This window comes from Mixophyes fleayi, chromosome 5 (assembly GCF_038048845.1).
Source record: "Mixophyes fleayi isolate aMixFle1 chromosome 5, aMixFle1.hap1, whole genome shotgun sequence".
In the NCBI taxonomy this organism is placed as follows: domain Eukaryota; kingdom Metazoa; phylum Chordata; class Amphibia; order Anura; family Limnodynastidae; genus Mixophyes; species Mixophyes fleayi.
This window is the reverse complement of record NC_134406.1, coordinates 241,161,700-241,180,226: the sequence shown is the minus strand read 5'-3', so window position 1 is coordinate 241,180,226 and position 18,527 is coordinate 241,161,700. Positions and strand designations below refer to the sequence as shown.

Below are 18,527 nucleotides of genomic sequence, written 5' to 3'. Positions count from 1 at the left end.
GTTTCCGCAGCGCCGCACATAGTACAAACAGTAGACTATACAGGGTATAACAGTACAGAACAATAAACAAAAGTACCAATACTTCAGAAACTCCAGGCAGGCAGATGCAATAGACACGGAGCAGAAGAACGGGTAAGGAGACAGGAGGGAAGAGGGCCCTGCTCAAGCGAGCTTTTATCCTAAGGGAGGGTGAAACAGACCAGGCACAAGAGGAGCCAGTTGAGGGAATGGGAGAGAGGGGAGAATGAGTGGAGGAGATGGGGGTTAAGTGGATGGTTGGTAGGCTGTAAATGCCTTTAAGGTCTACTTAACACTAAGAGGTTATGCTCTAAGCAAGGTACCCCTAACTTCTTTTTAGGTAGCGATTCAGTGATTCTTATGTAAGTGATTGTTAATGTAAGAGACCATAAGGAAAGACGGATGCAAATGATATGCAAATATAGCACATTAGTAGCCACAGCATGCTCTAATCTCCTCTCTGCTTAAAGTAAGGTCAATAAAGTCAAACATTTAAGGAATACCTAAACATGTCATTACAGCTCATAAGAGGCTTTTAAGTAACACATTGAGTTCAATAGGGTCACCTTATTGCATCCTTAGGTGAACCTATTTCTCTAATCAGTGATGGGCAACATGCAACACTTCAGGGGCCAAATGGTTTGGCCCTATAACCTTCAAAACTACTCTTAATCTCAGTAACAATTTAAAACAATACATTTAATCAAATAAAGAGACATCTAATAACATATCAGCAGACATATTGTGTTACAAGCTATATCAAAAAGATCTGATAATAAAACAGGAAGGAGCTGGGGCTGTAGGAGAAGACTCAGAGAGCCGAATGCCCATCACTGCTCTAATGCATGTATATTTATGTATATTTATAGCATATTGACTGCATGTATGTGGGTATGTATTTATTTACTTATTCATACATACAAATGTTTATATATGTGTGTTTTTACAAAAACAACATTTTATATATCACATTATAAACTATAACTATTTTATATGTTTGACATATTTCCTATATTATTTTTTAATTTAAGCAATGGTCGTGAAAGCAGTAATCTGTGCTTTCAGTTCCATTGTTCATCACCCTCCCTTCCCCCGACACCTTTCCCTTTTCCCCTCATAATGATCATTTCCAGCCATCATGATGATTTTCTACCCCCTTCAAACACTTTCGGGCCCCGGTACAACAACTTCTTGGGGCTTCTTCCATAGCCTCCACAGGGGACATGACTACACCAGGTTGGTGGCTCCTCCCACAACAGAGCCAGGCCATGGCCCACAGGCAGGCCCGGGCCCCGGTACTGTGTGCCTGCTACCCCCGTCGCCCCCTTAGGCACCCCTGCTCATTCTTATGCCTCTCTCATTATCTGCATTTTATCTTTTAACCCATTAATCTCTACATTCCACCTTTAAACCCTTCATCACCCCATTCCATTGTTTAACCCATTCATCTTAACCCATTCATCAATACCCCATCATGAACAACTCCCTCTATAAAAATGCTGAGTGGAGCTGAGTTCTGCAGTCAGAGGGGGCTGATGGTCATACATCAGTCTTCTCCGATTACAGAACTCAGCAGAGTATAAGGGGTGGACAGAGGGGAACTTCAGGTCGGGTTGCAATGTAGTGTGTCACAAGGGCATGTGATGACATCAGTCACAGCAGGGAGGTATAGAGCTCACTGCTGTAACCGTACATCACAGCCCTTCTCTATGAGCGCTATCACAAGGTGCTCAGGGTGAAGCCAGAACTGATTTACTCCTTAGGAAACGCACTTCCTTTACTTAAAGAGGTCTATATATGCAGCAGAGCGCTACTTAAATGATCAGCTCTGTGCATGTGTGGTGCTTTTTAAGTAAAGGCAGTGACTTACTTAACACGTTAACTAGCAATCAAGCTTTGCCTAAGAGACTAAAATCTGTAATCTATCTCTTTGTACTGGTATTTTTCCATCTATTTTCAAACATGCAGTGATTACTCCCATTTTAAAAAAACAGAATTCTGACCCTAACTCTCTCATAAATTACCGCCCCATCTCCCAGCTCCCATGCCCCTCCAAGCTTCTCGAGAGAATTGCCTACACTCGCCTCACACACTTTCTTACAGCAAACAACCTATTGGATCCTCTTCAGTCAGGCTTTCGCTCTCAACACTCCACAGAGACTGCGCTGACCAAAGTTGTCAATGATTTGATCACAGCAAAAAATATTAACCAATACTCTCTTCTAATTCTCCTGGATCTCTCTGCTGCATTTGACACTGTTGACCACTCTCTCCTCATGCAAACGCTACAATCCCTAGGTCTTGAAGGCACTGTCCTATCCTGGTTCTCATCCTACCTATCTAATCGCTCTTTCAGTGTTAATTTCTCTAAATCCACCTCTGCTCCGCTTCCTTTATCAGTTGGAGTTCCACAAGGCTCAGTCCTAGGTCCTCTCCTATTCTCTATCTACACCACTTCTCTTGGAAAACTAATAAGCTCCTTTGGATTTCAGTATCATCTCTATGCGGATGATACACACATTTATCTATCCTCTCCTGATCTTTCACCATCTGTGTTGTCTCGCGTTACTGACTGTCTTTCTGCCATTTCATCCTGGATGTCTTCTTGCCAACTCAAACTCAATCTTTCAAAAACTGAATTAATAATATTCCCACCCAAAAACAGAAGCTTCCTGCCTGACATTTCTATTTCTGTCGATAACATGACCATAAATCCAACCCCGCAAGCTCGTTGCTTAGGTGTAATCCTTGATTCACAACTGTTGTTTATTCCCCACATCAACTCTATATCTAAATCATGTTACATACACCTAAAGGTCATTTCCAGAATATGCACATATCTGACACAAGACACCGCAAAAACATTAATTCATGCACTCATCATCTCCCGCATCGACTATTGCAATTCCCTCCTTACTGGTCTTCCCAAAGTCAGACTTGAACCCCTACAATCTATTTTTCACGCAGCGGCTAGACTGATTTTCCTTACAAACCGTTATTCCTCTGCTGAGCCACTCTGTCAGTCTCTACATTGGCTGCCTGTATCTCAACGAATCCAATATAAAATTATTCTACTAACACAAGGCCATCAACAAAATTGCACCAACATACATTTCCTCACTTGTCTCGAAATATCTCCCTACTCGACACCTCCGTTCTGCACAAGATCTACGTCTCTCCTCCACTCTCATCACATCCTCCCATTCTCGGTTACAGGATTTTTTCCGGGCTGCACCTACTTTGTGGAATTCCCTCCCTCGCACAGTAAGACTTTCCTCTAGTCTTCAAACCTTCAAGCGTTCACTGAAAACCCACCTCTTCAGACAAGGTTATGATATTCCTCAACCACCATCTTAATTTTCCTAGATTACCCTATTACCAGCCTCTACACAGCTAACGCAAGACAACAACCTTCTGACCAACATTGCAACACACATAGCCTACTCAGTACTTTTACCTTTGCAGGCTGGCTGGTCCATTGTGCAATATGATGTAGCACATGCCCTTGTGTTTCTAATTCCCATTGTCCTATAGATTGTAAGCTTTCGAGCAGGGTTCTCTTACCTCTCTGTCTGTATGTATTACCCAGTATTGTCTTATTAATGTTTGTTCCCAATAGTAAAGCGCTACGGAATTTGCTGGCGCTATATAAATAAATGTTGATGATGATGATGATGAGACGTTAATGATTTGCAAAGAGTATAGCTACATATTAAAGGAAATGCACGGAAACTGGAGGGAAGTGGGTTCAGAGGAAATGTGAGGAAAAACCACTTCACAGAAAGGGTAGTGGATAAGTGGAATAGCCTCTCATCAGAGGTGGTAGAAGCTAATACAGAAGAGCAATTTAAACATGCTTGGGATAGACATAAGGATATCCTTACAAAGAACTGAGGATCAAATAGCATTCAAGGTTACCATAGGTTAAAAATGGGCAGACTAGATGGGCCAAGGGGTTCTTATCTGCCGTCAAATTCTATGTTTCTATGTTTGTACCTAAGTCTTTTTTTATGGTTTCCTTAAACTTAATGAAGCATTGAGCATCTGGGGTATAAACAATAAAGAAGGTCACCATCTCTCTGTGCCCTGGAGTTCCAGTTTAATACTGATACACACCATGTATTATTAACATTGGACAGATAATCCAAACACTTTGGCAACAACAATCTATATGCTGATGAGACATTTAATGAAACAAATGTTTTCTAATACAAAAAAATTAATAGAGTTTGAAGAAGAGAAAATAGCTTTGAAGTGAAAATCAGCAGCTAAAAATTAATGCATGCATTTAAATCCTTTGTCAAGTTAATTACATATCTTCTAGATAACTGCTATCAGCAGTCAGCACAGTGACTTGTTAGCAACCAAATGTGAAATGACTTTAGAATTACATGTTGAGGATATTAACTACTAAGTAGCACTTAGCTGCTGTAATAACAAAAAAGTCTTATGAAAAATCCTTGTTACTTAAGTTACTGATACAACATGTACATGCATAGATACTGGAAATTATATTGGTGAAATATACCCTACACACTGCAAAAGCTTTATATTTACAGTCTATTGCATGGAACCAAAAAAACAGATTAATTTCTGCGCTTCTGATGAAAAACTCAATCATGTGATCACAAGAAACATGGAGAGTCCAAGCAGGATAAGCCATGTTGCAATGACATCCTTTAGTTTTTCAAACAGGTTGTCAGCGGTATTACCTCTGCGCCTTGTCTCGCCTCTGATAACCACCTCTCACTTCCGCCTTCAAGACTTCTCCTGTGCTGCTCCCCACTTATGGAATTCCCTACCACACTCAATCAGACTTTCCCACAAAATTCAAAATTTTAGTTGCTCTTTGAAAACCCATCTCTTTTTTAGAGGTGACCTTATCCTCAATAACACTGTTCACACTAATGCACCCTCACCACTATCCCAATCTCCACTCTGAGCCACGCTCGCTCCTCTTGTTTTAGCTGTGCCGTCTTCCCTTTAGAATGTAAGCTCTCTAATGAGCAGAGTCCTCCATACCCTTTATTTTCACGTCTCCATTCATTTTGTCTGCGTTGTCTGTTCCTGTTTTATGTGTGTCTTGTTTTATGTATGTCCTTGTCTTCACTACTGTACGGTGCTGTGGAGCACTGTGGTGCCTTACAAATCTATGATAATAATAATAATATGCCTCTTAGTGAAGCAGATGATACACAGAGTAGCCTGCCTCTGAAAAATGTGATCTTCTTGGGTACATGCTGCTGCTGTCCCTGCTGGTGAAGGCAAATCACCAACCCAGTGGGCTGTCACAATCATATAATCTTACGTTTGCTCAGTTCCGCTTGTCCCCATATCTGTAGTTAAGTGTACAGTGGGTAGAATGGCATTTTGTAGCCCAATAATTACATTTTTACGAACCTTCTGGTAGAGGTGAGGAATAACTTTTCTAGTAAAATGGTGTCATGATAGAATTTGGTAACGGGGACAGAAGACCTCAAGTAACTGTCTAAAACCAGCTGCATTAATAGTGGATAGTGGATGCAGATCTAATACTAGCATAGTCCCCATGGCGTCTGTGATCTGCTTTGCGGCTGGGCGACAGCTGGGTGACTTTCATACTTGTTTCCTCTTGCAAAGGATTGCTTAACAGTCAATTGTTGTAAACTACCCCAGGAGCAGCAGCAGCGGGCCTAACGCTCAAGGATTTTTCTGAGGAGTCCTGTATAAGGAAGGAGTCATCTCGCCTTAGAAACCTGGATGCAGGACTAACTCCGATCATTTGTGAGGATATTCATGATGAAGGTTTTGGGGGTGTAGATTGCAGGTGCTGGGATCTAGCTGAGAGAAGGGAGGTAGCTGATGCTGGACTACTTGTTGTTATTTGTAAGCATAACTTTCTGATTTTCACAAAAGCTTTCCATGAACTCACTTCAAATGGTCTAGGATGAGGATCCTAGATGGTTAAGGTCCCTACCTCTACTAACTGTGACTACACAATGCTACAAATGGATAGACAACTGTTGTCAGGATTTGTGTACAAATAATTCCACACATAAAAGGTGGATTTTTTGGTCTTATGCCCAGGCATGACAATGGCCTTTCTCTTATTACTGGCAAGAACTGCTGCAGTGTTTGTTTGAAAGTGTATAAAAATAATATTGTGATCTGTGAGGTGGTCAAAATAGACTGCAAATGACATGAAATTAGTGTTATTGAGGTTTATAATAATGTAGGGAGGGGGCAAAGCAAAATGATGGGATGCTAGCAAAAAAAATAGGGAAAAAAAGCACACAAGGGTGGTTTTGCCAAAACCAAAACCAAAACACAAAGTTAATCCAGATCCAAAACCAAAACCAGAACACGGAGGTCAGTGAACACCTGAAGGGGCAAATATATTTTATTTATTTCAATGCAGGCAGCAATATCAAGTATATATTTTCAAAAAGAAGACAATATTAAATACTTATTTCAAGGGGATGAATAATTAGTTGTTGATCTATAGCGGGGAACACAAATGATTTTTTTCTATATATGGGACACTACAATTAATTACTTATTTATAGGGGGCACTACAATTATCTGATTTCTTGGGGGGTGGGGGTGTTGTTTATTATCGGTTGAGCATAAACAAGGCTGTCATTACATTAAGTCATCTAAAGGCCACCACTCTTTCCCAGCCTTTTTAATGCTAAATTATGAATTTCTAAAATCAGCAGCAACTTAAAAAAGAATGAGGGTAAATTGTGTGTAATAATCTTGGCTCACTTTTGCTCACAACTCATAGGGGTGCGAGAAAAATCTAATAATGTTTCCATTACAGTAATTGCCATTTTTCCTGCAGAGACATAGCCGCATGGATAACTACAGAACCTCGCTGCTAATTGAATCAACCCCTTAAAGCAAGAGGAATTTTATAGTAGGTCAAGATAGTGAAAGAAAAATAGAGGCAAAAGTTTACAGGGACACATTTTTTTTTGCATCGGTTTGTCCTCGGAAATTAGTATCATTTACATTTTCATTAATAATATTGCAGTGCAATCTCTTCACCTTTCCAGATCATTACATATATATAATGTTTGTAGTATGTTCTGTATGTTGTATTAGCATACTTGCCAATTCTCCCGGAAAGTCCGGGAGACTTCCAAAATTCGGGTCAGTCTCCCGGGCTCCCACAAGAGCTGGCATTTCTCCCGTATCCCGGAATTAGCTTGTTAAAATGACGCGATTCACTGAGAATTGTGTAATTTTGGCCCCACCCCCCCACAGAAAAACGGCATTTTTACTCGTGGGGGCAGGGCCAATATGGCGCGATTCGAAGCACCCCGCTCCCTCCCGCCCATTGGTCACACCCCTCTCCCGGACGTCGCCTACAGGAAGTAGGCAAGTATGTGTATTAGTAGTGTATACATAAAGTATGAATATTTTGGTAAAAAGCAAAGTTGGAGTAAGCTCTGTTAAAATCCTGAGCTTGCCCCAATCAGTGGGAAGGAATTTGGTTTCATGTACTACATTGCTACAATGGATTAAGTAACTTGTTCAAAAGAACAAGCCTTTTAATATATTGAATTTCAAAATTAGTATCAAGCATGATATTAAAATACACATTCATATTTTCGTAAGCTAATGTATCTGTTGTACTAAACAATAATTTAAAACTATACTAATGCGCAAAAACATCTACATAACTTTAGGTTAAATGTAACAAATGTCTAATTGACGCTGCATTTTATTGATGCAACTACCTCTAATGTAATATTCTACAGCATTCAAACCCTTTCAAATTGTCTAAGCATTCTGCTAAAAATAAAACCTTCATTTTTGTTTTGTACAAGTGTCAGGATTGAGCAAGATGATTTGTACAGTAGAAGATGTCTTTTGTGAATAGGAGAAAGGGCGCTGAAATGATATATCTGAAGGTTTCACTACTATTGAGAATTGCTTTACTAATATTTCAACATGAACTTCGCCATTGTCACGGAACAACAAAGAAATTCCAGACGTTGCACTCATAGAAAGATATTCTCTTTCTGAAAAACTAAAGACATGTTATTTTTGTAACTGTCAGTTTGTGTATGTAGTTTTGTAAGGAATAATATTTCTTCTTGAAGCAGAAAGAAAAGGTGAGCTTATATTGAAAGAAAATACATAGTGTTCCACCTAGAGCTGCCTGATTTCTTAAAGATTATTCGAAAACCTAGAACAGATATTAGGTGGGTGAAACGCGTTAATTGTTAAGTGCGACAGTGCAAAAATGAGAATTCATTTTGCACAACTGGATTATTTAAATGAAAAAAAATGTTAAGGGAAGTCCCACTTACAGGAGAGTTCCTGCTTTGAGGGAGTGTGCACAGCCTTTTCTTCCAATAGATGGCCTTGCATTCACCTCCACCTCCGAGGGGGCGGTGAATGCAGAGATTGGGTCTCATCACTATACTTACAAAAATTATTAATTTTCTTACAGGGGCAAAATTACTTTATGATTAAATGAATGGGTCAAATTTCAGTAATAATTATATGGAAGTGTATTTTTATTTTATTATATTATAGTAGCTTACTATTTCATTACTAGTGGGGCAATAACTATATTTTCTGATGTGGCAACACTTAATATTTCCAGACGGGGAAGATCCATTTAAAGTACATAGTTGTGGCACCACAAGTTGCAGCATGCACTTGTGCTCATGTGCATGCTGCCACTTGTTTACCCATATAATTGAAACTTGTATTGTGTCTCCTGTTATGTTAACATTGGCCAGCAGTGGAAAGCAGATGTGTTTGCTAGTCTCGCCTATCAAAATCGCTGAAAATCCCAAATCGCACCTTGATACATTTACTCCTTAATGTCCCTTCACTCTTATGATTAGTCTATGATGAGACTGAGCCGGGCAGTATTTTAGGAGGAAAAATGTTGAAATGAATGATGGAGGTGGGCCTAAAGTTAGGTAACAGCTTGCACTTTAATGTGATGTTTTCACTGTTCCGACAATAAACCTTCTCAGGTGTATCCACCGACCTTGCATACTGGGTGAAACATGCTTTCACTGGGGTATTTCCAAAGAAGGTGAAGTAGGTGTGCCTCATGAAATGCGTTTGGGCACAAGTAGTCATACACATTGTAGGTTTGCAGATTTGGCAGTTTATAAATAATCCCTAATAGTAAGTACTTTGATTTTTCAATTGAATGAGATCACTAACTTAATTTATTTTTTTGTTTTGCTTCAATACTATTATTTTTATGCTTTTTTTATAGTCAAAATATGTTGCAGAACAATCACAGTACAATCAGAGAACATTATCCAGTTTTATTAGTTCCTGCATTTTCTGTAGACAGTCTCCTTTTTTTTTTTGCTAAAAGTCTTTAACTCATAATACTTATTTTCTTATAAATAAGACTAGTGTACCCAAATAAATTGTGGGTGCCTGATTGCCCCCAATATTTGTGCTGCCACTGCCACTAACCATTTCTTTGCATGGCAGTTTTCAGTCCTCAGGAAGAAGGGGAATAAGAGCCCCGCAATAATTTTTCTGGGTATACTTATTACTGCTTTACTTTATTTGACACATAAAATTAAATATGGGGTGGATTTTATACCCTGAACAAACTTCAGGTCACATTGATGTTACATTTTTCATTCCAAAATTATTAATATTATTACAGTATGGCTTTAGGCTGCGGGAGGAAACCAATAGAAATGTAAAGTTACTCATAATTATAATTTTTCGTTGACCGCATTCACTAGTGCACAGGTCCCTCTGGTCCACAACAGCACGAATGAAGAGAAGATCCCTGGAGGTGGCATTTGTTAATACTCTTTAGCTTCCACTACACCAGCTGAGGGGCTGTTATAAACCAAAATGACCATAGTCTGATTAATAGATTGACTCTACCATCCATATCTCCATAGTAACTGAGAAGATCCAACTGATGTTTTCTTTAATTAGATTTTATTTCTAATTCCTAAAAAGTGCAGACTAGGTGAAAACGATAAATGGTGTGAGCTAAAAACATTATTGGGGGAAATAGAAGTAAAGGAGAGTAAATCTCTCTCCAGATAGCAGCTACCTATTGCCTAACTGAGCCCCATATTTGTATACATTGCTACATATACTATACTTAAGTTCAGCAGATCTCACTAATTACATAATCAGCCAGGTGGAGGCCCATGTTCTTAATTTAGTATAAAAGTGTAATCCTTGACTTCTTTAAACATGACTCAATGTATACTTATATTTCTAAACACCTCAGTCCTGAGCAGTGAGGACCAGCTCTTCCACCCTTATTTCTGGTAACCACTCAGGATATTCAATGCCTGGCCAAGTATAACCAGGTATAATCAGCCAGGCGGTGGTAACCAAATGCCTGAGGAGACCTTTTTATATAAGGAGATTGACCATAGTAACATTGTCAATAACAGGAGTTCTGCAGTAGTGTTTTAGCTTTAGAAATAACTTAAGGACTATAGGCCAGAATGATTATGTTTTCTGAAAACCCTTCCAAATACACAACATCACTTGTGAGCATCACCAGTAATTGTCAGACTTGCTTGGGAAAGTTGGCACTTGTACAACAGCACACTATTATATACTAATTGTAAATGAGAATCCATGTGTTAATAAGAAGCCTTTCTTCCATTGTTCATCTGGTATAACTCTACCTATCGCCTCTTCCTATTTTCTGGCTAATGCCATCAGTGAGCCATGTATGTAGTCTAGTAGTACAGAATACAAGATCAGTAGTGTGGGTGCAGTTGTAGTGCAGCAAATTGATTCATTTGGTGATAATGACCGGTGTAAATCCCCTTTATTCCAAAATGTTCTGTAATAGTGTCACAAATGTATATATCCCAACACTATAATAACTGAGCGGGAAGCACCAATGCTTTATAATTCATGCCCCTATCAGCGAGCCCCAGCCGACCTTGCAGTTTATGTTTTGTAATGACGTAATTGAGAACTTGTACTCTCCTTTCCACCCAAATAAAATCCACTAGAGTTGCTTTCAAGTTAATTCTGATCTGGGTGGACTTATTGGAATAGTTTGAGAAAATATTGATTCTATTAAAAAATGAAAACCTAGTAAGCTCCTGTGATGAAAGATCTTCCTAGAGCTGGAAAGCAGTGGAAAAAAGTCAATGAGGCCAAATGGGATTTGTCAGGGGGAATAAGAGGCCAGCCTTGCGCTGTTCACACAGTATTTTACCAACACTTACTTACCTATTGGTATAGACTTGTTTTTATTAATGTAGTTATCTGTTCCTACAATTATCCAGGTACAGATACATTTATCAATACAGGCTTTTTACAGTCTGTACTAAGCAGTCTTTATGTGGTTCAGTATTAATACATGTATAATGTCTAAAAATATTATTAAAGTAGAAATCAATTACCCTACTAAAATATCGTTATATAGCACTAACAGTGAAGCATACTATGTACTTTAGCAATAAATGAGTCACCTAAAAAAACAAATTATGAAATCAAGCAGGATGCTCCCTGGCTTTTCTGTAGCCCCATCTTTTCTCAGAATAACCATAGTTTTTGTTGCATGCCTCTGGGGGGTTACTCACTAACAGAGGTACAAGTAGTATAGTCATATAGCACTAAATGACTGTTTGGTTACCACTACGGGTTCCTGCACTGTGCAAATGTGCACAAATGTTAGTAAAAACGACTATTGATTTTTTGGGGAACACATGTATGTGTAAATAATAATATAAACCTTAGCCAGTAGTGATGCACATATGAAATGGAAAATTCAAAAATAAAAATAAAATATTTAAAGTTCAGTTCCTCCATATATTTTAGAGGTAGGTTGAAATATTAAGATCAGTGGCAGTACTATAGTGCTGGAGGGAAGACGGGGGGATAATGGGGGCGGAAATGGCTCCTGGCCAGACATCCCCATTTCAAAGGAGTAGAACGGGGCTGTCTTCTGCATATTTGCTGTCAGATCCCGGAGGAGAGATCATTTGACAGAGAGTAGGAAGGGGTGTGGCCCCAACCCCTGCTAGGATATACCAAAAATCACAGCATCTCATAGTGTCATTAAGTCCCATCACCATCATGTCCGGGAGGATGCCTACTCTTCCGATATTCCGGTAGGGCAAGTATGGTCTTCTGACTGGAGCATGCCCGGTAGAGCCCCCGCTCTGCTCTTTTGAGCTGGAGGCTTGAGTGACATTGCCGAGATCCTTCCTATATTTTACCATGGGGCCTGACAAAGTATTGTTCCGACCCTGATTGACATATAAACATGCTATTTGGAATACTTAGGACTTGGGGTTTTCCGGATAAAGGGTTTTTCCCTAGCTTGGATCATCAATTTGATCACCAATAAATTGTTTAGCAATGCACCTCACAATCACTCACACTTGTCATGTCTGTGAATTAGAGACAAGAGAAATGTTCAAACCTGCTAAATATTCACCCAGATTACATTACTAGTTTAACTGACATTACACTAGGGAGTAAATCTATCAAGTTGCGGGTTTGAAAAAGTGGAGATGTTGCCTATAGCAACCAATCAGATTCTAGTTGTCATTTATTTACTACATTTTACAAAATGACAAATAGAATCTGATTGGTTGCTCTAGGCAACATCTCCACTTTTTCAAACCCGCAGCTTGATAAATTTACTCCTAGATCTTAATTTGACTGAAAACTGTACTGCAGACATAGAATATATATATATATATATATATAGGATTAAAAAGGTAATAAAGAAACACACATACCGATTGTAGAAATCATCACGGTAGTAATCATAATCAAACTCATAACTGCTGTGGAAAGAAAACAAAGAGGAATAATGATCTGGTGCCGAAAATAATTACATTCATTGATGTCTGCTGAATCAAAGTTAAAATTTAGCTCTACACTAAAAGACATCATTTTCAGCCATTATCTGGAGGTACACATAAGATTAGTTAAGTATGGTAATTTCTGAGCCTTCTACAATTTCACATCACGCTACAGTACCATTATGGCCACTGAATGCGATCTATAATAGATCGTTTAGGCAGCCCTCAAAAAACATTTATGGGGGAGAACAAATTATTTACATATTGTATCAATTCTGGGACTTGTCAGCTGAATATTAATGTGGCTGACAGCCAAGAGATTTTGCTCTTGTACGCATATGCATGACACTTTGCCTGTACATTGTGATAATTATTGAGGGACGTGTGCTGTCAGAATATTCATTTCAAATTTGCTGACTTTGGAGAAGCAAAAAATTTGTCCTAATTTTTGTTGAATTATTTTCTTTTGTCTACGGTAAAGAAACAATTGCAACAAAAGTAGAAATGGTTAAGAAATAACATATACAGTCTTCTAGAATTAGGAGTAAAGCAAAAATGTAGCAAATTTGCTCCTGGACAAACCATATTGCAATCCTTTGTTCTCTCCAAAATTGTTTTTGCATGGAAAATACTGGCTGCATTTGCATGTAGCACACAAATACTGGACAGATTTATTTTTATACTGCAATTTAGATTTGAGCTAGGACACTGCTCCCAACTCTAAATCTATCTGAGCATTGTAAATGTGACCCCCTACCCCACCACCCTGAAGTGCAACATGGTTTTGCCTAGGTGTAAATTTGCTCCCTTTTAATTTCTTTGCTTGTAACTCTAAATGATAGTAATAATAATAATCTATAAATGAAATATGCCGGCTGTTTCTGAGAACTGTGCTAATTTATGTAAAGTTTGCTTACTTGTTGGTCTGACTCCCTGTTAGTTGTCATGGCAGCACTTTCTCAAATGATTTTAGCTGCTTTTACACATTTTTCAGTAATTTAATGAAGCATACCTTCATACCATCCAACATTTAGAATCCCGGAAGCAGGACAATGCTAAGCCCCTCCCCCCACGCTGCTCCCGAACTCTGCCCACAGATGGATATATTTGGATAAACTCCACCTACTTTTCTATTGAGCCCTGCCCCTTTTGCAACCCGTGCCAAAATCAGGACAGTTGGCAAGCATGCACCTTGTTTTCACTGACTTCTAATTTGTTTTGGGAGTCAGTGCTGTAAACTTTGAGTATACTTGTTACAGAGACTAGGGTGTCACCTACAGGACATGCCTTGACGTTGGCAACCAATCAGATTCTAGCTGTCATTTTGTAGAAGGTACTAAATAAATGACAGCTAGAATCTGATTGGTTGCTATAGGCAACATCCCCACTTTTTCAAACCTGCAGCTTAGTAAATCTAGCCCATAGTGATTAATATACTGTTTGTTCATGAGCACCTATTTTTTCTGTTGTTTTCACATACACAGTGGTCTTAATTGTTCTGGTAACACTTCACTTGTACATGTATTTCATTCATTTCTAGGAGCGCACCTTGGTGTCACTGAACTGTAAAATTTAATTAATGTTTTCATGTGGCTTTTGTTTAGAGATGGTCAAACATTTTTTTCCATCCCGAACCAATGTTAATTTACATGATTTGTCTGCTTATGGACTAAAGATAAATTAAACGAATCACTTAATCTGCAACCAACTAACAAAAGTGGTTGCTGCCAGCTAGTTTATAATAAAAGCAAATAGCAAGAAAGGAGGATGTGAGAGCCCAGATTACTATCTTTTAAAACCCACTTAAAAAATGTGGGTAGTTAAAAAACAGCTTTAATATATGCTTATTACTTCACCACCGTTTAATAACAATAACTAGCAGTATGATCGTATTATCAACTAGCGGATATGATAGAGAAGGGTTCATGTAGAGTTGGATGTACGTTTTTTTTTTTAGTAAAATGCACATTTCCATAATGCGTATACAGGCCAATAAAACATATGCAAATGTCTCTATGAAGACTTTACACTTACTACTTTCACCTATAGAGGTGGAACAGGGGTGTGAAGGGGTGGGTAACCGTAGGCCATGTAAAGCAAGTATGTGTGGAAAATAATTACAACCCAAGTAGACCTAGGGGTAAATGTATCAAGGTGAAAGTTTTCCGGTGGGTTTGAAAAACCAATCAGATTCTAGCTATCATTTATTTAGAACATTCTACAAAATGAAAGCTAGAATCTGATTGGTTGCTATAGACAACATCTCCACTTTTCAAACCCGCCGGGAAACTCTCAGCTTGATACATTTACCCCCTGGATTAAGACACAGATCCACCTGCTAGGAGGTGTATCTCTTAAGGATGCTGGAGCAACAAGATGCATTGATGATTAGAAATATCATCAGCAACTAGTTAGCCGCTTCTGATTGGCTGATTGTATATTGACCCCTCCAGCTAACTACTCAAATCATTTTAGCATTGCATCTATATCATATGAAGTCACAGCCGTCTATTTGCATTACTTAATTGACATTTCCATTTGTACTACTGCAGGGAAGAAGATTCCCATTGGAATTATAAAGGTAAAAAAAAACATGTATTTAATTTGATTTGTACTTGTGTTTTGTAATTTGGTTCGTATATAATTACATTTTTATAAGAAACATGCAATTTTATATTTATTAATAAGGATGGGATACGAATTTCCTATGACGAAAATGCCGGTCTATTTATACTGTACTTACGCTGTCATAGAAAGCCCCTGTATAGTGTAAATAGACCTTCGCGTTTATTTCTTCATCTGTGCCGCGGTGTTGGTCCGTAGCCTAACACAGTCCGTTCGTTTGTTAGTGGTTTGCTATTTTTTCAAGCAAGTTCCAAAGGAATATTAAAGGGTCCTTTGTGACTAAAGACAAGAAGATTTTTCAAGCAATTTTGGATACAAAAGAGGGTCTTTTGACCGAATAAAGAAGATTGTTTTCATGGACTTTTAGAAATATCAATTATTTAGGCCTTTATTATTTTTGAACTGCTCCTGGAACTGGAATGAGGTTTTTTTGGACAGCTACAGGACCTTTGTTACAAGCATTATTGGAATGCAAGCTTGGAAGAACAGATGAAGGCATCTGATGGTAAGTATTTCAGAACTTTTAATAAACAGATGCGGTTATAAAGAGGGTGCTGTGTTTCATTTCAGGGGTTTTATTATTTTATTAAAGTAATGTGGTGTCAACGAGAGTGCTGTGTTTTATTTAACATTTTACTTTGTGGTACTACAGGCCGCAGCAAGCCCTGGGTGTCAGTGCATGCTGTCACTTGTAGTTCTACAAGCACCAGCATGCCCTGGCTGGCTGGGACTTGTAGCTCCACAAACTAAAATGGTGTTTTATAATTTTTCGCTCTATTTTTACACTTTATTACCCTACGCCCACTGCCCCAGGGGTGTAGGAAGAGCCCTAGTGCTTACAGCTAAAAAAAATTGCGGACCCCACTCTATAAGTAATATAGCCCAATGCTGAACAGCCTGAGGTTGGTTATCTTTATGGCAGTGGGACCCCTGCGGCATGTCCGACTGATATATGCCACCCACCCCGGCTGGTTTGCCTAGTGCTGGTTGCGGAAAAATCAGGGGGACCCCATGCAGTTTTTTTCACGATTTTGCCGCAACCAGCAGTAGGCCGGCAGAACTAGGGTTAATAGTGTTTATAGGGGTGGACCCCACACTTTTTTTTTCTCAATTCATCTGATTTTTATTGTATACAGCTGTTTTTATGTGTATCTGCATTTCTTACATATAGGTTTTTATGTTGTCGGGATTTATTGACTGTCACTGTTTCTAACGTTAAGTATTTCTTACTTGTTATTATTTTACGTATCAGGATTTTTTTTCACTGTTATTGGTGTCGGCATTTTTGCCATAGGAATTATGACTACCACCCATTATTAACACTGTAAAGACACTATTCTTCATAGCATATATGACACTTCATTGCATTACTATATTGTGTAAAAATAGGACTATGCTGCTTTCACATTTACTACTAACACTGTCAAGCCACATCTCTATGCTTTCACTATGCTCTTGTGGTGTCTAAGTATAGACACGTGTTACTCCTGATGTACTAGAAATGCTTGCAACTGAATATATGCACATAAATTTGCTTTTCCTTACGTGTTTCTGTTGCTGAGTATATTCGGGATTCAAATGTAATACACACAATATAAAAACAGATATTGAGCATATAGGAAAAAGTAATACTCTGCATAGGTTCACATAGACAATCAGTATAGTCCTACTTGCCTATTCTCCCGGAATGTCTGGGAGACTCCCGAAATCCAGGTAGGTCTCCAGGATTCCAGGGAGAGCAGGGCATTCTCCCACATCTGCCCACTTCCTAGTGAACTGAGCAGATTTCAAGTCTTCATCGCATCACTGTGACCCAGCCCCCTATGGTAAAATGATGCATTTGCGTCATGGGGACGGGACCAAAATGACGCAATTCGCCATGATCCATCATCGCACGCTCAACTCCCACCCGGATCTCCCGCAGACAAACTTTAAACAGTTGGTAAGTATGAGCATAGTGTGCTTAGCCAACAAGATTATGAGCTAATCTTATAATCTGAAAGGCATACCTTTATTTTACAATTTTACAGCATCATATAATTTGAAAATTCATGACAGCCTAAATACTAGATAACAATAGAGCAACGTTAAAACTAATATTTAGAATTATTTCAGCTTACTTGGAACATACAATATGAGCTCATTTCTTGTGAGTTTAAAATACTTTAATTTCTGCATGATGTTTGTATAACAATAAGAACATAATTTCAGACTGTGCTCAGGTGGATATTTATCACAGTGCTTGTGTAACTAGGTTGCTGATGATGTATAAGAAGAAGCTCTTGAAAAATATGGAGAAGACAGAGTTGAGCTGCACTGGGAGTCTTATTCCCCTAAACTGCTATCAGCAAGTTCACGGTTAAACGCGCAGCATATTTTTACCCCTTTAGGGCTCCATACACCCTCATCGAAGTGTAAGTAATCTGACCTCACTTCAAAAGAGCTTTGAGACCTGTTCATTAACACATCTTAAAGCTGCACTGCAGCATAGTGTACTATATACTTCACATAGTGCTTGGTGCTTTGACAGGCATTCCCATAGAACTCTATTAAACTTTACTGAGTCTTATAAATTATCAATGTTGCAGGTAACACGAACATTATACGGATCTATCTGCTGTCATAAGATTGTATTGGGATTACTGTCTCCTGGGGTTAGACGGTTGCACTTCACCCACTTCAGCCAGATAAATTATACCAGTCCAGTGTTTTGGTATAACCAAACTCAGCTAGTTTTATTCACCAGCATGATAAATAAACAAAACATAAAACAAAATCCTAGCCTGTTTGGCTTATAACTATTACACAGAAACACCCTCTCTCAAGTGAAGAACCTTGTGTCCCACACACACACACACACACACACACACACACACACACACACACACACGACAACAATACCTACTGGTCATAGATTGCAGTGTCTCTCAGGAAACATCTGACCTCCTTCCTAGGTAATGAGAGACTCAATGAACTGCCTAGTATCCTTTTAACAGCATCTCATCAGCATCAGGTACAACTCATGATTAGCCAGCAATTTACTAGGTCTCTGGAAAACCAGAAATGGGCCATATGAATGGAGCCCACCCTTCCCTCCATTCA

General features: G+C 38.8%; 1 protein-coding gene across 6 annotated transcripts in view; it reads right to left on the bottom strand.

Annotated features, from left to right (window-relative positions):
- RALYL (RALY RNA binding protein like) overlaps nucleotides 1-18,527 on the bottom strand; it is a 479,279-nt gene that overhangs the window by 37,825 nt on the left and 422,927 nt on the right. For 4 of the 6 annotated variants that reach the window (XM_075213728.1, XM_075213727.1, XM_075213730.1 and 1 more), the window contains one exon: nucleotides 12,735-12,782. The exons of the other annotated variants lie outside the window; for them this stretch is intronic. In XM_075213728.1, the coding sequence (XP_075069829.1) occupies nucleotides 12,735-12,782 (48 nt within the window). The remainder of the gene's footprint in view (nucleotides 1-12,734; nucleotides 12,783-18,527) is intronic. 6 annotated transcript variants of the gene reach the window in all.